The sequence below is a fragment of the Chanodichthys erythropterus genome, chromosome 2 (assembly GCF_024489055.1).
Source record: "Chanodichthys erythropterus isolate Z2021 chromosome 2, ASM2448905v1, whole genome shotgun sequence".
Taxonomy (NCBI): domain Eukaryota; kingdom Metazoa; phylum Chordata; class Actinopteri; order Cypriniformes; family Xenocyprididae; genus Chanodichthys; species Chanodichthys erythropterus.
Genome location: NC_090222.1, coordinates 18,183,259 through 18,209,299, shown reverse-complemented (window position 1 = coordinate 18,209,299; position 26,041 = coordinate 18,183,259). Strand labels below are relative to the sequence as shown.

General features: G+C 35.6%; 1 protein-coding gene across 1 annotated transcript; it reads right to left on the bottom strand.

Moving 5' to 3' along the window:
- Positions 1 to 196: 196 nt before the first annotated feature.
- Positions 197 to 24,601, bottom strand: lpcat3 (lysophosphatidylcholine acyltransferase 3). The gene is made up of 13 exons (XM_067403344.1): positions 24,414 to 24,601; positions 22,568 to 22,675; positions 19,908 to 20,014; positions 18,384 to 18,477; positions 17,191 to 17,225; positions 14,845 to 15,026; positions 13,545 to 13,653; positions 10,736 to 10,822; positions 9,682 to 9,848; positions 9,415 to 9,562; positions 6,297 to 6,452; positions 6,046 to 6,173; positions 197 to 1,655 (listed from the first exon to the last, which is right to left on the bottom strand). The coding sequence occupies exons 1-12, from the start codon at positions 24,496 to 24,498 to the stop codon at positions 6,054 to 6,056; spliced, it is 1,398 nt and encodes a 465-aa protein (XP_067259445.1). The 5' UTR covers positions 24,499 to 24,601; the 3' UTR covers positions 197 to 1,655; positions 6,046 to 6,053.
- Between the last annotated feature and the right edge of the window lie 1,440 nt (positions 24,602 to 26,041).

The following is a 26,041-nucleotide window of genomic DNA, read 5'->3' as shown; positions in this document are numbered from 1 at the left end:
AATGCGTTTGAACTCCCCACTATCACAATCTGTGCTTCAGCCCAAGGGCCCAGACTGCAAGATGACGTCATTTCGGCTCCCACAGCAGACAGACAGACCCAAAACCCTGACACCACAATTCAAAAAACACCACAACACACCGGAGCAGGTTTTGTTAAAATCCAGCATTTTTAATGAATATTACAAAAAACGTTTTCATTTAAAAGTAATTGTTTTGTTTTTTTTGTCTCTTTTTTTTTTTTTTGTACATTTGGTAGCAGTAAGGCAGTAGTAGTTGTTTCCCAAAAACAATTTTTACATCATTAAAATTTGCAACCACATGTATAAATATTATAAAACAATTCCGTTGCTACAGTGAGCCTCTGCTTCTTCGGATTGAATCTGGGTGCAGGTTTTAAAAATCGGTCCTCACTGGAGAGTGATGTACATTTGTGCCAAGGGTCTTCAATCATGTCATACAGAACGGATATGAAGGCAAATATGCGTAGGAATTACTGAGAGCAGATCGCAAAGAAAAAAAGACCTGATGTACGATGAGAAATGTTGAGAATGTTAGATTTTTTTAAGTATAAAAATAACTTCACTGTGCAGTGCAACACAATGACATTTTTTAAGGACTGTACACAAACACACACACACTTTTTCATTCTGAATAACAGCAGTTTTTTTTATGTGCACAGTTAGTTCATTGCTCACTAAATACTTATAATTTAAATATATATATATATATATATAATACTCTGCTCTTAATAATATTAACACAAATTTACCCTCATATGTGATTCCGGTGAGTAGTGTTGATGCGTTTCTGTGGTTTCTGTTTTGCTTGTGCTCATACACTGGACAAAAAGATTTGCTGGAGAAAATGGAGTGAATGAGAAAATGTCAGGTGGATGGACTGACGGTGTTAAATGGAGTGAGAGGATGAGATGACAGAATGATGAGCCTTTTTATGAAAGGGTTTCAGAAAAAAAAAACCTATAAAAAAAGCAGTTATCATAAAACCCCTTCCTAAAAAAAAAACAAGAGAAGGTCCCCCATCAGAAGTTGTCTGATCACAAGACAAAAATGGTTATAAAAATGAAAAACATTCATTTATAATGCCAGGCGATGGTGAGTGTTCAGCCACTGCTCACTCTTATGTTTGTTTCACATTTCAGTGTTTTTCTTTTCAATCTAAAGGTAAGCAAGTTGGGAGTTGCTAGCAAAAGAAAATAAAAAAAGGTCTCATTTGTTTCCATCTTTCAAAATCATGCTCTACATTCCCTCTAAAAGTGCACACACGTCCTCAGCGAGAGCAAAAGCCAGTTCTGATTAGTAATGATCTCATTTCCTGTTTCCTGTGAGTAATGAGTGCAATGGTATGAGCAGATACAGTATAATTATTTTCAGCCACCAAACATCAGTAAATCTTATTTAACGAATATTGAACCTCAGAAATGTTTGTACTTCTGCAGCTTTTAACCCTTTTCATTATAGTCCACCACAATCCCCAAAGAATGAGAAAACTTTCAAACGCACTAACATTTGTACACATACATCAGTGCTGTATGTAAATAGTAATATATTACTAAAGGCCTTAAAATTTGTCCTCTTCAGGTGCTCTTTAAAAGTCACAGTTCACTTCAGTCAAACTTAGATGGCCGCAAACAAACCTGTGTAAGACAAAGTGGGAAAAAAGGGATGATCATTTTACTTTTTCCACACAGTCATTAATTCTAACTAATTCACTTTTAGTCAAAGATTGCAAAAGGTTTCTGTCAGTTATCAGCCCAGCCTCACTCTGATCAGAAACAAAACACATGGATAACAGGGAAAAAAGTCTTGAATGGAAAAACTGCGGTGCAACAAATAAACAGACATTTTATGAAGACACGGATGAATGAAACATTGCCGCAGTGCCAGTGAAAAACAGAGATAGAGAGAGAGAGAGGATGATATATTTTTCCTACTGGAATTGAATGGCTTATGGTCACATTGATCCTAACTGAATCATCAGTCATGATCTAATGAAGTATGATTATGCTACTTATAAGTCCTCCTGGGAAGATCCTACGTACGCGTTCGGAAGCCGTAATTAAGATGTGATGTGGGTTCGAGTGATTTGGGTCAGAATAAAAAGGAGACGCAACTCTTCGTCACTTCCGGGAGTTTTTTTTTTTTTTTTTTGTGGAATTAAAGAAAGAACCAATTATGTGCATTATGTACATAATTTTTTCATATATTTATCTTAACGTTATCCTAACTAAACAAAATATGTACAAACTTTTTATTTTGATTGAATTCTACTCAAAATATCACGCTTGAGGTGAGATCAAAATTCAAGAATATTTGCAAGGTTTGGAAGAACGGTGTGCTGATTTTTTTATGCTTTTGTTTACATTTTTTTTTTTTATTTGTTTTGACATTTTGTGCTTTATCATCATGCAGTAACATGGATAAAGTGACACACTACCATTCAAAAGTCACAAAAATAAAAATAAAACTTTTATTCAACATAGGATGCATTAAATTGATCAAAAGCAAAATTAAAGGGTTAGTCAACCCAAAAATGAAATCCTAGGTGTATATGACTTTCTTCGTTCAGCCAAACACAGTCGGGGTTATATTAAATTATATTCTGGCTCTTCCAAGCTTTATAATGGGAGTGAATAGTAACCAAGATTTTAAAAAGGCCAAAAAAGCCCATTTGTCCATCATAAAAGTAATCCATATGGCTCCGGTGGGTTAACAGGGGCCTTCTTAAGTGAAGCAATGCATTTTTGTAAGAAAAAATATCAATATTTATAACTTTATAAACTTTAATCACTGGCTTCTGTACACGGGTCTAGTTCTGGCAGAAGAATGAACTTTGACCTGATGCATGACGTACTGATGAACATGGAAGCACAGAGGATAGAGCAAAACTAAACACTGGTCACGAATTAGAAGTCTAAAATGAGAATGTTTAAAGAGAAATGTCGGAAGAGCTTGAGTTTGTTGCCCAGCCCTATTTGTTTGTACCGCAAGAGGCGTATACTTTCACCTAAGCTTACACTGGAACTCGACTCTCTCGTGAACGCACGGACAGACACATCGCTTCACTTCAGAAGGCCGCTATTAACCCCTTGGAGCTGTATGAATTACTTTTTTGATGGATGGATGCGCTTTTTTTGGGCTTCAAAAATCGCAGTTACTATTCACTCCCATTATAAAGCTTGGAAAAGCCAGAATATTTAGGGGCCAAGCAAATCTTCCACTCTGGGAGTCTATGGCAGCCCATAGAACTGCTTGCGGGAAAGTTGTGAAATTTGGCACACAGTTAGAGGACAGTCTGACCTTTCTCCATAGCAAATTTGGAGTCTCTAACTCAATCCCTCTAGTGCCACCAGCTGTCCAAATTTGCATTTCTGTTTATGCTAATAACTTTTGAACCGTAAGGGCAAGAAACAAAATTATTTTTCCTCTGATTGGGTCAAGCCGAATCGGTCATTTTCCGTCATGAAAATTTTTCCACCATTTTGAATTTTCTGAAAAACCTCTTTTTCAAACTCCTCCTAGGCCATTACTCAGATTTTCACTAAAATTGAACCAGATCAAAAAGTTATGGAATTCAAGTCGATTCTTCAAAGCGTTTTCGAAAAACATGCAAACAAATTTTACGAAGCGCTTGCAAAAATAGACGTAAGGCTGTATTTCCACAAGGCTTTATTGTATTTAGACCAAACTTGGTACATGTCATCACAAGCAAGACCTGAGGCATCATGCAGGGTTTTGGCACAGCGCCACCTACTGGTGCGAAGATATGAAAAATGGATATTTTTGCTTATAACTTCTGATGGGTTGGTCCAAAAATCTTATCAAAATAATTTGGTCTCCTTAGATTCGGGGCATCATGCCGAGTCGAATGATATCAAATTTTCCCAAATCGGACATTTTGGCCATGTATTTTACGAATGCATTAGCATATCGTTACGAAACTCGGTATGGGTCTTTGGCACCATGCCCTAAAGCCGAGTTCAGACTGCACGATTTTCAAAGTAGTCGGGTCACTGTTCTTTTCACACTGCATGACTATCTTGGCCAGCATTCAGTCGCTGCTGTGCTCAAACTGCACAATGGATCGGCGACAGAAGGTTTCACACTGCATGACTTTACAATAGGAAGAATCGCCGACAACTCTGTCTGGCACGCAAACTACGTTTCACAACCAAACACACACAAGATGTGACAAGGAAACAACGCGATATCACGCAAGACCGGAGTTATTATTATTATTATTAAAAACGGTAGCTCGCAAGAAGCTTGCAATATGAATTGCCGGTGCGCAGATTTGTAGCGAAAACAAGAAAAAGAAAAGAAGAATATGGAGGAGGAAATGGTTGGGGAGACTGTGGATTGTGCGTTCTGCAACGAGAGTTGGAGGTAAATAAATAACTTTTCAATGTGCTGCTGTTGCGGATGGTCAAGCAAATGTTTGTGCTTTGTTTCTGTTTGATAGAATTGTAATGTTTATGTGAATGAAGCCATGCTTGCTGATATTGTGGTCTATTCCTCCCCAAACTCCCCGCTGCTCTGTCTCTTGCTCTCTCATTGGCTGTCGGTCATCGCCGATGTAGTTTTCAGTCAGAACACTTTTCACACTGCAGGATTTTGAATCGCCGACAGGTCCAGATATTTAGCATGCCAAATATCTCACGGTGTCGGCGACTCGTCGGCAATTCTCTCAGATCGTGTCTTTGCTCATTCACACTGCGTGATTGTCGCTCGCGTGAACGAGCACCGATTTGCCTGTGATTTCGGGCATTTGTCGGCGATTTCTCAAAACCTGTCGGCGAGCCAAAATCTGGGCTAAAATCGTGCAGTCTGAATTCGGCTTAACAATACTCAAAAAGTTTCAGCGTAGCGCCACCATGTGGTCAAAAGTTCTAACAAAATTTACAAAAATGTTAAGAAACTTTTGACTATATTAACCGATTGTAATGAAACTGGTCTCAGTAGATTCCTTGGGTCAAGCTGAGAACACATATCAAATTTGTCATAGTCGGCTGAACTCCCTGTCCGCCATATTCCGAGGCGTAGTTTGTGGGGGAGATGGGGGGAGGTAACCCCCCAATATTCAAAGCCATCAGTTACAACCCCCCCAATACAACACAACCACACCAACGTTCAAGCAAAAACGACTCTTGAAGCTGTATCTCTGCAATGCTTTTACAATGCTTTTACAAACTTTGCAAGTGTCGTTGTCATCTCACTCTGACCATACCACAACAATTTGGACACAGCGCCACCCATTGGTCAAAAGTGATGAACCAGTAAATCCTTTATTTTGACAGTACATATAATTTTTCAGTTCTTTTGCCTAAAATTATCTTAACAGGTCTTTAATTAATTAAATTATCTTTAATAGGTCTGATGCTTCCAGCCATGTTGGCTGGCTTCTTGTGCTGTTTTTGTGCTTGGCCCCGTAATTGCTGCTTGCAGCTATATTTTTTTAATATAACTCCAACCGTGTTTGGCTGAAAGTAGAAAGTCATATACACATAGGATGGCTTGAGGGTGAGTAAATCATGGGATAATTTTCATTTTTGGGTGAACTAACCCTTTGAAGACATTTATAATACAAAAAAAATAAATGCTGTCCGTTTTATTAATAAATAAATCCTGAAAAATCCTCACAATGTCAACAAAAATATTAAGCAGCGCAACTGTTTTCAACACTGATACTAATAAGAAATGTTTTTTGAGCAGCAAATCAGCATATTAGAATGATTTCTTTGATCGAATCGGATCGGCTCACAAGCGATAGATGTAAATACCATGTAAAAAGGGCCAAAGAATATTTTAAAACAGACATTGTGAAGGTGTTCATGCAACTACTATCATGATCTGAAGCAGTAGCATAAGCTTCCACTGCTGCCGCAAACACAGGAAATAATAGATGTGTCACACTCCAAAACAAACAAACAAAAAAAAATTCAGTCACACTAAAAAGACCACAAAAACAGTGAGAACAGACAGGTGGCACAAACAGGAGAGTCTCGAACAGTCAAATGCTAAATTTACCTTTTTAATTAATCCTCCTTTTTCTCACTGCCTCTTTTTCGAGGCACGAACACCTTGCGGAGGTATGGCAGAACGAGAAAGGCAGCGAAGAAAAAGATGTGACCACAGAAATAAATAGAGTAGTAAACCTGTAAAACAAATACATTCAAAATGTAAATGACAATAGCAAATACTTTGATAAAAGAGGTTAGGATCATGGACGTCCAACATCAGATTAATGATTAACGAATCCCTGAGGAGCAAGTACAAACCTTGAGCCACTTGTCGTAAGTGAAGAGGCAGAATGGCACCAGAGGGTATCCCATAAATAGCCAGTGAATTAACTGCTGTACTACATAAACTAGTGGATACAGATGACTTTGAGCGATGGATGTCAGCAAAGGACTGTCCCGCACCAGTGCCTGAGCCTGCAAAAATATTTACAGAACAGTTATATTACATTTATCCTTTGTCTACTGGCATGTGTCCACATACGCGTAAGAAACGCTCAATATTCTCCCCAAAATGCTAGTCTAATACATTTTTTTTTATCATTTTAAGTTTTATAAATGAACATTACTTAATACATTAAGAATAAACATTTACCTAGATTAATAAATGCTGTAAAAAATATTGCTTGCATTGCCTCCATGTCAATTTTATTGTATGAGTCTGTCGCTCAGGTCTCATAAAAAACTAAGCGAAAGCACTTCGCTCTACTCACTCTGCACCGGTGGACGCATACCGCAAGTAAACATGCAAAGTTTCATTCTTGCCTAGAGCCATATTTCACTGAATAATATTACATTTCGTCTTGTTTTCTTTTTCTCCTGAGAAAGTTAATGATCAAACTGTACCATCAGCATTCATCAAAATATATGTTTGGCTCAGACAGGAAATGTCATTTGTAAATATTCCATTGACTTTCATTTAATGTCTACTGATGTCTCACATTTTCTGGCATGAGGACTATTTGTCATTTTTAAAGTAGGACTACAAAGGTGAGATGCTTCCTCACATACTCTCAGCTGTCTACAACCTGTGAGATTGTGGTGCACAAGAAAGCTACTCAAAACAGCTGCAGCTGCTACTAGGGCTGTTTGATTATGAAATTTGTGGTTCTAGTATCGATAGAGTCTATTCCAAGAATCGATTCCTCACTGTTGTTTTCAATTCTTGTGTTTTTTTTTTTAAACAAAAGATTAAATTTCGCCATGACCACAGCATATAAAAAGGTTGTAGAAAGCAGCTTTCTCATTATATGATGCTTTGTTTGTAATATGAAGATACATTTCTATAGCTCTGATTGATTTTAAATTGTAATTTTGGGTACCCCTGAAAAGGGTCATAGGCCAGTAGTAAATACGCTAAAAACAAAACAACGCTCATTCAAGCACATGCATTTATCGCATGGATGGAACAAGACGTGTCTAAAATGCATGTATACAGTTCAGCTGAATGATGAAGTTTACTTTAACTGTACGCTTTTGCACAGAGCGCACAAAGAAAACTGTATACTGAAATAACCACAACATTAACAACATCACTGAAGTAACAGCATGTGGTTTATCTGTCAATCAGATGTGACTTAATTCAGTGACACTGAAGACTGGAGAAATGATGCTGAAAATTCAGCTTTGCCATAACAGAAATAAATTACATTTTAAAATATATTAAATTGTAATAATATTTCACAATATAACTGATACTCAAATCCTGTTGATCAAATAAAGAGTGAGCTTGAGTGAGCATAAGACAAAAGCATGAAGAGCATAAAATACTCTTGAACAGTGTGTGTGTGTGTGTGTGTGTGCTTTTGTTTATATTACATTGTGGGGACCAAATGTCCCCACGATGTAATATAAACCTGAGTTCACCTACATCGTGGGGACCAGCCACCGGTCCCCACAATGTAAATTAATTAATAAAAATACTAAATTATGTTTTTGTGAGAAAATAAAGGTGTGCACAGTTTTCTGTGATGGTTAAGTTTAGGGTTAGGGGTAGGGTAGGGGGATAGAAAGTATGGTTTGTACAGTATAAAATGCATTGCGGCCTATGGAAAGTCCCCACAATTCACAAAAACAAACATGTATGTGTGTGTGTATACCTACTTAACTATATTTTGGAGACAAATTTGTACCCAGAAGTGACCAAAACCTGAGAAAACTCCCTTTAGGGACATCCTCATTTGTAAAACTGGTATAATAATAAAGTAATTAAAGGTGCCATTGAACATTTTTTTACAAGATGTAATATAAAGTCTAAGGTGTCCCCTGAATGTGTCTGTGAAGTTTCAGCTCAACATAGATTTTTTTTAATTCATTTTTTTAACTGCCTATTTTGGGGCATCATTATAAATGCGGCGATTCAGGCTGCGGCCCCTTTAATTCTCATGCTCTCTGCCCACGGAGCTCACGCTTGCCTTGAACAGCATAAACAAAGTTCACACAGCTAATATAACCCTCAAAATGGTTCTTTACAAAGTGTTCGTCATGCAGCATGTCTAATCGCGTAAGTATGGTATTTATTTGGATGTTAAAGTTTTATTCTGAGTGAATTTGAGGCTGTCCTCCGTGGCTAACGGCTAATGCTACACTGTTGGAGATATTTATAAAGAATGAAGTTGTGTTTATGAATTATACAGACTGCAAGTGTTTAAAAATGAAAATAGCGGCGGCTCTTGTCTCCGTGAATACAGTAAGAAATGATGGTAACTTTAACCACATTTAACAGTACATTAGCAACATGCTAACGAAACATTTAGAAAGACAATTTACAAATATCACTAAAAATATCATGTAATCATGGATCATGTCAGTTATTATTGCTCCATCTGCCATTTTTCACTATTGTTCTTGCTTGCTTACCTAATCTGATGATTCAGCTGTGCACAGATCCAGACGTTAATACTGGCTGCCCTTGTGTAATGCCTTGAACATGGGCTGGCATATGCAAATATTGGGGGCGTACATATTAATGATCCCAACTGTTACGTAACAGTCGGTGTTATGTTGAAATTCGCCTGTTCTTCGGAGGTCTTTTAAACAAATGAGATTTATATAAGGAGGAGGAAACAATGGAGTTTGAGACTCACTGTATGTCATTTCCATGTACTGAACTCTTGTTATTCAACTAGTCCAAGGTAAATTCAATTTTCAATTCGATGGCACCTTTAAAGGCTTTTTAAAAATGTAAAAAAGCAGAATGTTTTCTGTGATGGATAGGTTTAGGAGTAGGGGTGATGTAGGGGGATAGAATATACAGTTTGTACAGTATAAAAACCATTAAGTTTTTATACAATGAAAGTAAGTGACTCAAAGACTTTAGACATCTTGATTCTAAACAATTCACACCTCATGTCTGGTATAGTAATGTTGCCATGGTTACCTGCTTCTCTACATTGACAATGACGAACTCCATGGAAAAGCAGATGAGGTATCCTGAATGCAAGCCGTGCCAGACAGCCAGGAATAACAATGTGAACATTTGCGACAGCAGCTTGTTACCCATAAACTTCAACCTCTTAAACACATGCCTGTATTGTAGAAGAAAAATGAAGAGAAAGTGAATTGATGCATACATTTAAAAGAAAAACAATTACATTTTAAACACCACTGATATCAATAAATGTCAAATACATAAAAGAGAGCATACCTGGCCACCCAAGCATTTGTGTTGATGTTGAAGGAACTGATGGTGCCTGTGAAGAGGGGCGTGGTCTCAAATAGCCACACCCTCACATTGGCACAGGCATCCCATTGGGGCTCCCCTTTTTCGTTCTTCCCATTATAGCCCAACCCGGAGAGTACACACACACCTTCCTAAAAATATAGATATATAGATGTATATTTAGGGATGATTACAGAACACTTTTAAAGCTACAGCAGCCCCAAAAAGTATTTGGACACTTAAGTCACATTTTAAAAACTGTATGAATGTCACTGCATTTGATACAAAATACCATTCCCAAGTGGAATTGTATATGATGTTGTTTGGTTATAAATCATAAAACAACAGATATGCTGTTTAGAACTACACCGGATGTGAGCAGCATGAAAAAAAGACAATAGAACCCATTATAATCAGTGATTTTATCTATAGTGTATGCAGTGTGAAGTGAGCGACAAATCTGTGAACTGATGCTTCGTTCTATTTATGACGTACTGACACTAAGGTTAAATGCTTAGTAGCATGCGCTTTATCGCCTCCAGTGTAGACAGCTTTTAGCCGTTGTGATGTGAGCGACAATGGTCGCGTTCGGTGTAAGACTTTATTTTAGTTTTATCTTGTTTTTTTATCCAATGCAATGGCATTCAGTCATTTAAAGTATGATCTAAGTCTTAAATAAATATATAAATTAATAAAAACTAAAAATTGGGCCACTGAATGTCAAATAAACAATGCAAGCACACCTACAAATACACAATCTACAAACAGTTTTAAGCCTGAAAACCTGTTTAGCATCCTCTCAACCTGATCAGGTGTGGCTTGTACTTCTAGTTTGGCGAACCCTATGGGGGTTCGGTTTCACATTCTCAGCTAGAAAAAGAAAGCCACGTCTTGTTTGTAATTGACTTGTTACACACCTAAAACTTCACTAAGAAGATAATTAAGATACATTGACAGGGCGCACAGCATGAAATGTAATGACTCTCAATTACCACAAGTGTGCTCTTAACTTGGGATTGTGGTTGTGCGGTTTACTCACCGTGATTAGCCAGCAGCTGATGTACTTGTACAGGTTTATTTTCACCCACACTAGGATGTACACACATTTGTACCAGAATGGATGTGCCTGAATCACAGATAAGAAGAAATTAATCACTTTTGATGCATCTTATCTTATTCTTTTAGCCTTATAAAATCATTTTAAACAAATAGTATGTTTTTTTATGTCCTGTACAGTAATCAAATAATTAAGTCTTTCTGCAGAAAGAGATTCAAATGATAACAATGAATAGGGATGTCAAGATTTTTCATAGGTGTTTGTCATTCGAATCAACAACTGATTAAATTAACAATTATATATGATGATCCCCTTGCAAGGGTCTCCCTTCCTAAAACCATATTTTGTATAAAGTACTATGTGATATTACTGTATAAAGGCAATGTATTAATTCAACATTTGAAAACATAATTTAAAAAATATGTAATTATATTGTCATTGTACTAAAACCAAAATAAATTATTTACATATTTTGGAAGATATTTATCTTGTCTAAAATAAACAGACATTTATATGACTATTTTAGCAATGTTGAATCAATAAATGTTTTGTTTTAGGTTTAAACTCATTTGGATTCACTATGTTACTAGAACCTACTATATTACTAATCATAACGATAATATTAATAGAAAATATGGATATGACTCTTTGTTTAATAAAATTTTATTGTATAGTTTGTAAAATATGCCAAATTACATCACACAATGAGAGTATAGTGTGTATAACAACATGATTATGATGCTTGTTGTCATGTTGTTCTTTAAAGGGATGATTCACCCAGAAAAAAAAAAAATCTGTCATCATAAGTCCCCTGAAATCAAAATGTAAGTTTTTTAGCTTTTAGAATGAATATGTTAGCCTTAAGGTTATGAATAAGCTGGTGTGTTCCAAAACAATGAAAAATATCATATTTAGGAGTATTCAAAACTTACAGTCTCTCACTTCCGCAAAAATGGATTTGCATGACATCACATCGCACTTCAGCTTCTCATCAAATCTTCTGTCCAATCAAATCCTAAACTATCAACAGACACTGAAGCTGTGGCTGAAATCGGTCATTTGCTCACACATTTACTAGTTTCTACATGGTGAATGGCACATAGTGCACTATATAGAGAATATGGAACGATTCAGACACTGTAAACATGACGCGAATGAAGTCCGTTTTCACATTAGTATAACGTGAACCACCTCAACATGAGCACAGTCTGCTCTGGCCCAGGGACAGAGAGGGTCATATCCGCGAGCCGGCTGAGACCATGAAAGGTATCGGACCCATTTCAATTCTGCACAGAATGCTGTATATTAAAGTGATATAGAGGAGATTAGGAGGAGAAATGGTTAGATATTAAAAGGAAACAGGTTTTACTGAGTTTAGCAGCTCTGGCCGAGTTGTGATAAAAACGAAACGCTATTGGCTATTTTAAAAAAGGAGCGGGGCAGTTCGATATATCACCCTGTCTTCCTATTTTAGTTGAAATTACGTCAACACATTGAATAATGCTGCGCGTTCCAAGACACTTCAGAGGTGCGGTAAGTAGTTTTTCAAAAACACTGTTTGGAAGTTAGTCGGCCGACATCAACAACAAACATGTAACCAATCAGCATTAGGGGGCGTATAAAGGTTGAGGAGACAGAACAAGCAAGAGGGAGATTTGAAGTGGGAAGGCCTGAAAACAGATGCAGAGGCTGATTTGATTCCTTCTCATGTGAGTAAAACTGGGTTTGGGTGTCATAATTGTCTGGAGCTGCTGTGTTGTTGGCGACTAACAACAAACTCTTGATTGTATTTACTCTTGTGTACTGTACTTTCATTTTTTGTGCTTCCTTGTCATTCATTTATCATCTGCTCTTTATTTTGTGAAGCATTTTGTTGCACGTCAGCTGTGATAAACAGACATCCACTCGCATTGCGTGTGTAACAGTGGCCAGATAGTGAGAGTTGTGCAGGTAAACCACAGCATGACCGTTAGAGAATGAGGTATTTAGTGTCATTGTTAATTTTTCATACTCTGGAAGTCAATGGGGTGCATCAACTGTTTGGTTATCAACATTCTTCAAAATATCTTCTTTTGTGTTCAACAGAAGAAAGAAATTCATACAGTACATGTTTAGAACAATCTGAGGGTGAGTAAATGATGACAGCATTTTCATTTTTGGGTGAACTATCCCTTTAACACATAATGTTTGAAGTAAATATAATCATTGTTTGTAAAATGTTCCCACGCCTGATAACATCACGACTGCTTTATTTTTTACAAGGCAAGAGTACGTAAGCCACACGTTCTAGACACATAACATGCAGTGAGAGTTACAGCTTTGGCTCACTGCTTGAATGATTGCTCAATTAGTTTGTGCTGAAATGTATTAATTGAAACTTGATAAGCAAAACTGATTAAATTAATACAACTGAGTCTTTGTTATACATGAACACCCCTAATGATGAATAATTTTCGATATTTTTCACTGTTTGTGTGAACTCATTTTAACTTGCTCCTCTGCAGCAGTCAAAATGCAGTTATTTGGCTTGCAGCAACCATTTTTCATTTCCAAATTATATATAAATAGCTGCCAAGGCTAGACCTGACAGAAGAATGCTCTCATTCAGACTGTGAGCTTTCGGTGGCATCAGTACCACATTGAGGAGAAAAAAAAAAAAAAAAAAAAAAAAATCACAGAACAAAAACAAGTGGCAGCTCACGAAATACAGGTACAACTGAACTTCATTAGTAAACATTCATTTGTGACTGTGTATGTTCAGTCACAAACCACTTAACATTGATTCACTTACCTCAAACTCATCTGTTAAGTAGTAGCTAGCTGGGTAGAGCGGCCCGCCTATCGCAAAGATTGATAGGGTGATCAGACCTAAACCGAATCGCTTCATTGCTGGAACCACACTGCATGAGGAAGAAACATTTGTTAGATTAAATTAGGGCTGTCAAATGATTAATCGCGATTAATCGTATACAAAATAAAAGTTTGAGTTTGCCTAATATATGTGAGTGTACTGTGTGTAATTATTATGTATATATAAATACACACAAATTAATGTATATATTTAAGAGAAATATGTTTTTATTTATATAATATAAATTATATAAAAATATAAATAAATACATATACTTGTAATAATTTCTCAAATATATACATGAATGTGTTTGTATTTATATATACATAATAATTACACACAGTACACTCACATATATTAGGCAAACTCAAACTTTTCTTTTGTATGCGAGTAATCACGATTAATCGTTTGACAGCCCTAGATTAAACAGTTAATTAACAGAGGACTATAATAAGAACTATAAGGGATCAGTAGTAGTTAAGTTGTGCTGCCTAAAATACATATCACTCATTTCAATTTCCAGCTAAAGCGACAATTGGGGTCATAATATGTGAGCACAGCAATTTGATAATGTTGAGAAAACCTTAACTTTATGCAAATGAGCAGAGATACAATGTGACAATGGGAGTAAAGAAGACAGTGATATTTTTCAATATAATGTTATTGAGAGTGGTTTTGCTGTTCCATATGATTGGTCTCTGCTCACATACAGGGATATAATCAAAAAAATTATGTGTGGAAAAGCGTGTCAAAATCTTTCTGCATTCTGATTGACTTTTCATGCATTGGTAATCATTTATCTTCCTCATGATATAATGTATTGTAATTCATATACAAACAAAAAAACACAGAATGTTCATTTTTAACAGTAAGAAAACTGATTTCTTGTCAAAATGGAATTATATCTTATTTTTACCAGAAAAGTGTTCAATTTTCTAACTCTAGGGCCTGTTGTACAGCAATCCAATATCATTACAGCACGCAGTGCCTATATGAATGCCTACAGCTTAATGATTTACGACAAACACAGAGATTAGGCATGTCACAAGAGTGAGTTACTAAGACTTGTTCATTATCACGGTGTCCTTGAGCAAGTAAAAGAAGTCAATGTCCTTGTAATGGACAAAAGATTCTTGCAAAACACTTTGGATGAATAACTGTTCATAGAAAGTAAAATGATTGGTTTAACAGACTTTGGCTAAGCTAGTATTGTTGAACTTGTGAAATTTTGTGCACTTACCTATTAGGTGGTTGTCCGGGGACATCGGACATCTCTCGAGACACCAGCAACTGGTAGTTTCGCAGTGTGAATTGAGGCCCTACCAGAAAGCCTCCATAGAAGTATGAAAATCCAAAGACCTCCAACAGAGACGGTGTACAGCTGAGGGCAGACTTCTTCTGCTCTGCGGTAATCTGAGATTGCTACATAAAAGAAAATGAGTAAATTAATTAAAAGAGAGGGACTGGGAAATTGGACCTGGCTGTAGAAAATAAATTACAAAACTTATCGACATAGATGTCATAGATGACATATATACACTATAAAAGTTTGGGGTCGGTAAGATTTTTTGAATGAAAGAAGTCTCTAATACTAACTAAGAGTGCATTCATTTGATCAAAAATACAGTAAAACAGTAATACTGTTAAGTATTATTATCATTTAAAATAACAGTTTTCTATATTATCTTTAAAAAAAAAATTAAAAAATCTTACCGACCCAAACTTTTGAACAGTAGTGTACTGTAATTCCAACAGTTCTCTTGTCTTGAATGCACTTTAGTCATGGCAGTGAGCAAAGAAACGTGTATGAGCCCTTTTACACCTGGTACCAAGATCCAGATCAAGTGATTTGGTCACAAGAGGTCAGTACTTAATACAGGATCAAAGATATTAAGTGATTTTCTTTTTCACATTATGAGAGTGAAACACCACATTTATGACTGGATTTAAATTACAAAGATGCAGTATTTGAAAGAAACAGTGCAGTATTTTTGCTCGTTTTTTTGCACTTTATCAACATGCATTAAAGGTGCCATCGAACGTTTTTTTACAAGATGTAATATAAGTCTAAGGTGTCCCCTGAATGCGTCTGTGAAGTTTCAGCTCAAAATACCCCATAGATTTTTTTTTTATTAATTTTTTTAACTTTTGGGGCATCATTAAAAATGAGCATATTCATGCTGCGGCCCCTTTAAATGCTCACGCACCCTGCCCACGGAGCTCGAGCTTGCCTTAAACAGCATATACAAAGTTCACACAGCTAATATAACACTCAAAATTTATCTTTACAAAGTGTTCGTCATGCAGCATGTCTAATCGCATAAGTATGGTATTTATTTGGATGTTTACATTTGATTCTGAATGAGTTTGATAGTGCTCCGTGGCTAACGGCTAATGCTACACTGTTGGAGAGATTTATAAAGAATGAAGTTGTGTTTATGAATTATACAGACTGCAAGTTTTCATTATATTTAATAATGAAAATAACGACAGCTCTCGTCTCCGTGAAACGGAGTAAGAAACGATGGTAACTTTAACCACATTTAACAGTACATTAGCAACATGCTAACGAAACATTTAGAAAGACAATTTACAAATATCATTAAAAATATCAAGTAATCATGGATCATATCAGTTATTATTGCTCCATCTGCCATTTTTCGCTATATTTCTTGCTTGCTTACCTAGTCTGATGATTCAGCTGTGCACATCCAGACATCCTGCCCTTGTGTAATGCCTTGAACATGGTCTGGCATATGCAAATATTGGGGCGTACATATTAATGATCCGACTGTTACGTAACAGTCAGTGTTATGTTGAGATTCGCCTGTTCTTCGGAGGTCATTTAAACAAATGAGATTTATATAAGAAGGTGGAAACAATGGAGTTTGAGACTCACTGTATGTCATTTCCATGTACTGAACTCTTGTTATTCAACTATGCCGAGGTAAATTCAATTTTTAATTCTAGGGCACCTTTAAGTGTCGTCACAGCTGGTCAAAGGAGACGCGTGATACCAGGTGTAAACAGCGACAGAATCATCTGAGACACATGTTAATACCAGGTGTAACCAGGGTCTATTTTCGGTCATATGGTAATCTTTATAGCCTCAATAAAACATTGCTTCAAGATGAACAAGAACTGCCTTTCTAGGGTGGCAACATTTATCAACACAAAGGGTGAGATCAACAGATATAACCTCTTACACACAATCACATGATGCCAACTGTGTCAAGCCATGGCTACTATTAATATTTAGACAGAGGTGTTTAATATGAGCCACATATGAAATCACTGCAGCATAGAACTAAAAGATTACACAATTACATCTCAGGGATTTTCACTGCCTGGCATCATTACACTGATCCATAATGGCCATTTAGCAGAACGTCTGCTACACAACTGAAGAAGATACTTTGTGGTTCCCCATCAGTTCCTTGTGCTCAAATCATGAATACAAATACAAAGAGTGATGCAGGAAGAGGAAAAGCAGTGAGATAATGATAGGAGGATGACAGGTGAACAAACTGAGCAAAGGAAGACAGAAATGGTAGACGTTAATAGCAGCTCATAAAGTCACACTCACTTCTTTTCCACCGTCATAGTAATCAAGCGCTAAACCTGCAATGAGAGAATGAATCGTCATCAGTAACATGACATGAGCACTACTGGCGGAGAAAAAAAACGGTGATGCTGATCACATAGAACAACAATATTGCAGACAATACGTCTTTTATATAGTGAAAAATGTCAAAATAGTGATAAAATATTAAAAAATAGTAATAACAATGGTAATTACAATAGTACACTTAAAAAATAAAGGGTTATACTTTATTGTAAGGTGTCCATGTTACAGTGTAATTATACATTTAAGTACTGAGTAATAATAATTAGGGCTGTCAAATGATTAATCGCGATTAATCGTATACAAACTAAAAGTTTAAGTTTGCCTAATATATGTGGGTGTGCTGTGTGTAATTATTATGTACATATAAATACAAACACATTCATGTATATATTTGAGAAATAATTACAAGTATATGTATTTATTTATATTTTTATATAATTTATATTATATATAAATACAAATATTCTGTACATAAATAACATATTTCTCTTAAATATATTACATTAACTTGTGTGTATTTATATATGCATATTAATAACACAGTACTCACACATATATTATGCAAACTCAAACTTTTATTTTGTATGCGATTAATCGTGATTAATCGTTTGAGAGAACTAATAATAATTACCTACATATACTTACTATAGGGTTAGGGTTAGGATTGGGGTTTGATTTAGGGTTAGTTGCATGTAATTATGCATAATTTATAGTTATTACTACGGTAACTACATGTTATATGTGGAACAAGGCCATTGTAAAATAAATTGTTACCAAATAAAGTACAAAACATGTACCAAGGTAATAACAAACCAAGGTACATAAAAGATAGGGATGTACAATACAGTTATCTACAATATCAGTTATCCACAAACATTTTAATTAAGTTTATCAGTAGATATTTATTGTGCGTAAATTTCCTCTATTTTTTTTAACTAATCTTAAAAAACTACAAATAACACTGTAGAAAAAATAAATAACATACTATATATTATAAAATGTGATTCTTAAATTCACTTGTAGGATTAAATATGATTGATTTTAGTGTGTAATTCTGTGTTTTAACATCTTCCACTTATTAACACCAACATAAAATTAATGATATATATAAAGTCAGAGGAAAAGATGGGAATCAAAAGCAGGCATCATACCGATGAGTTTGAGTGTCAGGACACAGTGAGGCATGGTCCATTTGATATCATACTCGTCTGTAGCTGTGTAGTAATAACCCGTCAACAGATATGTCTGCCACACAAAAAGAGACAGTGTACACCCTGAGGTTCTGTTGACATGTTTTCATGTCTGGGTTCAAAAAGACCCTAAAGATGTGTTAACTTTATACTTTATATTATTTTCCCTTCACATTTTAGGTTCCTCTGGCCATCAATCAATAAAAAAAAAATGTTCACTCTATTTTACCACAGCAGACATGCAGTTTTCAGAAACATGACTGGTAGACATTCCAGTAAATTTGCTTCTGCTTGGGTCAATTTGACCTCAGCAAAAACACGGTAGGGAAACACTACAGAAATAAAAACAGAAAACTGGCAGGAGTGTATCTCTTGCAATGTGTACACCAGACAGAAAATCTCATTGTGAATTTAATCATGTTTTTTTTTTTTTTTTAACAGGGGTCTGTGTGACCTTGACATAATATTAAACATTGTTCATGGAGGATGGCTGAAGCATGTCATCATAAGTTCATAAGAGTAAAACAAGTCATGAAGTATAAATCTGGTACTTTTTTCCCCAAGTATTAAAATGAGGATTAAAAGGGTTAGTTCTTTTTCAAATAAAATTCCTGATAATTTACCCACCCCCATGTCATCCAAGATGTCCATGTCCTTCTTTCTTCAGGTTTTGGATGAAAACATTCAATTTTTCTCCTTATAATGGACTTCAATGGGCACCAAATGGTTGAAGGTCAAAATTACAGTTTCAGTGCAGATTCAAAGGGCTTTAAAATGATGCCAGACGAGGAATAAGGGTCTTATGTAGAGAAACAATCGGTCATTTTCGATAAAAATGTAAATGTATATGCTTTATATAAACAAATGATCGCCTTGCATGTGCTTTTGCCAAAACCGCACTTTCGTATTCTTCAAAAAGCATACGCTGTACTTCCTACACCTTCCGTATTCTACTTACGGAATAAACGCAGTGCCAGTTAAGTTGAATATGTAAGGCGTAGGACATTTAGCGTAAGCGTTTTGAAGAATAGGAAAGTGCGGTTTTGGCAAAAGCACATGCAAGGCGATCATTTGTTTATATAAAGCATATACATTTACATTTTTATGGAAAATGACCGATTGTTTCTCTACATAAGACCCTTATTCCTCGTCTGACATAATTTTAAAGCCCTTTGAATCTGCACTGAAACTGTAATTTTGACCTTCAACAGTGGAGGCCACTGAAGTTCATTATAAGCAGAATAATCCTGGAATGTTTATCAAAAACCTTAATGTCTTTTCAGCTGAAGAAAGAAAGACATGAACATCTTGGATGACATGGGGGTGAGTAAATTATCAGGAAAATTTTATTTGAAAGTGAACTACTCCTTTACATACATGTTCCAATATGGTATTGATAAGCTTACAACAGTTCATGCACAAGATCACATCTAGAGCACAATAACTGATAAAAAGATAAAGAAAAGTAAATGTGTGTTGTCTCACCATCTGAAAGATAAAGCTACTCAGAACACATGTGACTGTCCTTCCCATCAGCCTCAGCATCAAGAACTGAATGACTACACATAAGAAGGAGTGAAAGACCTGAGACCCTGAGAGTAAGACACGGAGAGACGAGAGTTATTGCGTTTCTGCAGTACCTGACCACGACATAATATAACAGTTCATCTACAATATGAAGATTTTAAATTGAACACAATACGTCAGCCAAAATGCCAGTTGTGTCATCATTTACTCACCCTTGTGTCATTTCAAACCCGTATGATTTTCTTTCTTCTGTGGAGCACAAAAGGAGAATTTTTGTAACTGAATGAGTAATATTTTTGAAGGTCTCTCTTTTCTATATAATGACAACAAATGAGTATTGGGTATGTCAAGCTCCAAAATAACAAAAACACCATTAAAAGTATCAGAAAAGTCATCTATGTATTGTAAACCTATAAAAGTGGATCAGCTTTGGAACTGACCAAAATTTTAAAGTTATTCTCTGACAAATCAAATATACCATATTTGACATCAACAAGATTTGCTCATGAGAGAAGTGAGAACCAATGGAGTATGATGTACCATTTTTGAAGGCAACATTATGAACAAATTAGAGAAAAACAACTAAATTCTTTTTCATGTTTAATGCACAAACATATTATTTTACTTTATAAGAGCTGAAATATTGTGAAAAATATGGAAATACTACATTTATGATACTTTAATTATATTTTTGTGGTGCAGTTTTTTGACATTTTGGAGCCTGCCAGACCCTGTTCCCATTCATATTCATCATATGGAAAAAAACGGCTGGGATATTCTTCAAAAATTCTTCTTTTGTGATCTATGGGAGAAAAGTCAAGTGGGTTTGGAACAACATGAGGTTGAGTAAATGATGATGAGAACAAGAAAATCCCTTTAAAAAAGTCCTTTCTTGTTAGACAAAGGAAAAAGTTAGAGAAAGACAGATTTCAGAGTCAATGACAAACAAAAGTAAAATATCTCGGAGAACGACAAATAGAGACAGACCTGCTGTTAGATCCAAACGCGGCACAAAAGAAATCAAAAACACACAATACAAGCACAAGTTAATTTTCACATTTCCCAACACAACACTTATCTGTTTTCATTAGCTTGCTTTTCAACCTGCCACTCATATTCTCATTAGCTACACTCTCACCACCGGGGGTTATTGCCATGGTGACAAAACCTCATGTCTCTCTGTCACAATCTTCTTTATGTCAAAGCCACAGTCACCAGGAAATCATTACCACAAACTGTAGAGCAGTTAGTCAGGATAGCCTTCATTTTCCCTCCATTATTCTCAAGGACACTAAATGTTCAATAACTATAATAGCCTCAAGAGGAAACGACAGGGGCCAAAAATAAATAATTAAGCTGGACGTCAAACATGTTATCATTAAAAATACAACTAAAAACACTTAACGCTGTATTTCTTAACTTTATAAGAATGAGAAATATACACTACCATTCGAAAATCTGGGATCAGTCTTTTTTTTTTTAAGGAAAATTAAAACTTTTGTTCATCAAGGACGTATTAATTTGATCAAAAGTGACAGTAAAGACTTTTACATTGTTACAAAAGGTTTCTATTTCTTTTGAGCATTGTATTCAGCAAAGGATCCTGAAAGAAAAAGGTATCATGATTTCCACAAAAATACTAACCAGCACAACTGTTTTAAACATTGATAATAATAATAATAAATGTTTCTTGAGCAGCAAATCAGCATATTTAAATGATTTCTGAAGGATCATGTGACACTGAAGACTGAAGTAATGATGCTGAAAATTCAGCTTTACTGTCACAGGAATAAATTACATTTTAACATATATTAAAATAGAAAATAATTATTTTAATTTGTAAAAATATTTCACAATATTACTGTTTTTACTGTATTTGAGCTCAAATAAATGCAGCCTTCCCGAGCTGAAGAGGCTTCTTTCAAAAACATCCATATAATGATATTATATATATATATTTATATATATTTATTTATTTATTTATACCAACCCCAAACTTTTAAACGGTACTGTAATATTTTTAGAGCAACTGTTCTGAAATTAGGAAACTGAAAAACAACTTTAAAAAAGATAAGCTAAAAGTCCTTATCTTTGACAAAAAACAACCACATAAGCAAAAAAAAAAAGAAAGAAAGAAAGAAAAAGAAGTCAAAAACAAAACTGTGATATTACATTAATAATACTTTTAAAACTTAATAAAAACATGTATTCTTCTTTATCCTTCCTTTTTAAACTGAGAGCGAGAAAACAATGTTTGAACCCACTTTGATGTACGTTGTATGTCCATATAGTTAGACTCAACTGTGTAATTAGATAAGACGTGATAAAATCTGTGTGAACAGAGCAAGTTCAAGATTGCAGGAAACTAGGAGAACTGAACTATAGGCAGAAAAATGCTCCAGTCTAAATATGGTGGACCGACAGTCGCCGACCGTGAACCGCTATTAGTTGACAAGCCCTGCAGTAGATCATAAGACTGACATTCATTTAATCGTGACCAGTAGTGTGCTGCTAAAAAAAAGCTAGAAGGTCTCACTTAAACATGTTACAGTTGTAAAGACACTAGTTATCAGATCTTTCAGCTTCTCACTCCTTCCCTACTTCATTCTCTATCTCACCAAAATTAAACGTGGCCAGTGCCAGGCCGGAGAATGTGTGGAAGAGATGAACAACTGTCGCAGACTGATGAAAGAAAAACCACCGGTACACCAGTGCAAAGGGATAACCTACAGGGGAAAAGAGAGAGAAAAAGATTAGGTATATAATGTGAGGCAACTGTAGATAAATACTTCCTGCATTAATGTGTGTCATGGCACATAACAAATTTGACAAGCTAAATTTTATTTGTGAGGGCGTGACACACTAGAGAAAGCTTTGACGGAGCGTTAAGACGGATAGGAATGTGTAAGATCTGTTTTGAGGGTGTGGTTAGTTTAAAATCAAGCATGAATATAGAAAATTGGATTTCTAGATGGATTGGAGATTCTCTATGGATGCCTACATCGAGACAAGAGAGCTCTGAAGTAAATAAATTAAGGGTGCACCAATATTAAATATTAATTTCTAATATTAAAATATATATTATAATAATAATATAATCATAAAATCAATAAGCTGATGAATATTTTCATGCTATGGCCAATAACTGACCAATATGGCCGATATTAAAATACTATACTATTTAGTCTCCAAAAAAAAAGAAGAAGAAACAAACACTAGAAATAAAAGTTTAATACTGCAAGTGATTTCAGGAATCGCAACACTATAATGTACAGTATGAAAATTCACTAATTTCACTTCTAACATGCTTAGTACTCTTAAAGATGAGTTTTTATATACTTTTATAATATTTATTAACATTCTGAATTAGCATTTATTTTTACATACTTGGGTTTCATTTTAATTTGTTTAATTTTTAGTAATTTTAATAAGTGCTTTTATCTTTTTTATTATTTGTTTTTTAGGTTTATTTCAGTTTTAGGTTTAGTTATTATAGAACTTCAGCTTAAACCTATTTTAATAGATGCAAAGTCTAATTTTTGACTAATATTTTTAGTTTTGTTCAACAATAACAACTGCTTTAATTGAGCATCAGTTGAAGGTGATTTAAATGTAAAAATAGCTGGAATATTTTGTGCATCCATAGTAAAAAAGCTCAAATGTTTTAATATTTTTCCTCACACCACCTTCATTGAATACAGCATTACAATGAAAACAGTTTCATCAAAATATGTATCATGCACAGGTTAAAATCATAAAGCTGTGGAAGTTTAGCAGGCACCGTTCTGAGGATCTATATGATAAAAACTTTGTTGAGGGACTAGTAACACTAAATATATTACAAACACATCATGAACCACAAAGAAACACTGCAATAGTCATTCCACTGAAATATGCAAATATCCCCAGCTCAGTCAGATGCCCCAAATATCATTCATCAGGCTGAAGTGGTTAAGCAGTCCACTGCAATGCACCTGGCCAAAGTACAGAGGACCCTGCTATCTGCTCTCACACCCCTATTCTTATCAACATGTAACCTGAGACCTTCAAACCCAACTTCATTTGCATTGAATCCGTACAACTAACTGTACGTCAAAGAACTAAAACACAACAGCAAAATGAAAAGACAGCTGTCAGATGAAGGTCTAACGAGTTAAACTAGTTGCACTCATGACAATCCTTGCAGTTGTGTTCAGTTAACCATGAAATTCCTCCTGGCATGTAGGTCACCCTCGTCGACATTTGATTTTGGCTAGAGTCGGTGTGAATGGAGAGAGTTAGTGTTGGTTCCGTGTCTGTAACGTTAGTGCTGCTGGGAACAGGTTGGGCTTGACGTGTGACTTGAGCACACTTCTAATACAACTACAACTACATAACTGTCCACGTTTCTAAGGACTCCTAACGACGCCCATCTCCAGCTCTCAGCAGAGCCTAAAAGATCTCGCTTGTGCGCCGTTCACTTACCTAATAAGACAGACAAAATCAATCGAATAGCCGGTTCGGGTGAACCGAAATATTCGGCTATTTTCTCCAAGAAGGGAGCCGCCATCTTTAGTGTGGGCGGAAGTAGCTGCGGTTGGGTTTCCGTGAGTGTGTGGCGCTCGTGAACGCTCGCGCACTCCTTAACTCCGTCCTGCTACTCCTCCTACCGCGGGTCCGCGACCTCTCACTCCATTCACAGTGAACCCCGCGCTCGACCTTCACTCGCAGCTTTCGCAAACGCCTTGTGCAATACTTGTGCCATTGCAGTTCATAGCAAAGCACCTAAATGACGCGAAATAAGGGATGAGATTGTTTACTTAGTTCAGAAGTCCATTTATAATAACGGAAACATTGTTAGTCACGAGATTGGGTTTGGATTTTAAAACAACAAATGACATAGGAATAAACTAAAGTCCTGATTATTGTTAATATAATAAAGTGTCCTGATAAAGATGATAAAGCAGCGCCACTATACTGCCCTCTAGTGTTTGTCAAACCAAACGGCCATCGTGTGATACAACATTGCAATAACGGCCATTAAACACCCCGCTGCACTTATCCTGTTGCACAACTGTTTGTGTTGTTTCCTGTTCGAAGTTTTGTGGCATTCACATCCTTAAGGCTGCTCTAAAAGAGAATGCCTTAAATTACACTTAGAAAAAATAGTTTAAAATTGTACCTTTAGGGGTATAACAGCTTGTCGCTGGGGCAGTAACCTTAAAAGGACATTATTGTACCCTATTTACTCCAAAAAAGGTACAAATTAGCAATGTACCTTTCCGAGTTACAAAAATAATAAATATTAATAATTAAATAATGATATAATATAATACAAAAATACCTTTTTGGATTAAAAAAAAGGTACAAAAATGTCCTTTTAAGTGTACTGCTTCAATGACAAGCTGTTGTACACCTAAAGGTACAATTTTAACCCTCTACTGCACATACGTTGATGGCACATCATTTTTTGGTTAATCTGGGAAAATGTTATTGATACATTTTTTTTTTTTTTAATTCAAGAAATCATTTAGTAAAAAGGGAAAAACACTTGAAAGACATTGATATATTGATACATGCATATGTCTGTATCATGTAGTGTGTCATGCCATATAATGTACTTCATGTAACAAGATTTCACTCCGTACAAAACTTTTCAAAGCACTTCTTCTCTGCTGTGACATAGTGGTGTATGTTACAATTTTTGCACATCACTTTGGGTGTTCCTGCACAAACAGGAACCCTGCATCGTCCTTTCTTATAATACATTGTTGCCAATGTGAGGTATTGTCCAAAACCTCCTCAAAAAGTACCCCTTATCGCACAACCTTGCCCTGAGGCAACAAAAAGAGAAACTGAATTTCTTAACATGCAAAATAAAAAAAACTTCATAAAACCTGACAAAAGGCTTCTCTACACCTTCATACACATACACACACATATTTTTTATGTACAGTTCATGTCAATTTAAATAAGATTACTAAAGCAAATAATCTTGCCTTCTTCTCACACCATGTGCTCCTGTGACCATGTGTCAGAACAAGGCGTCCCACCTTTAAATGGTGCTTGATATTGACTCCAACACTTTACTGAACTTTTCTTTGGTACTTTCT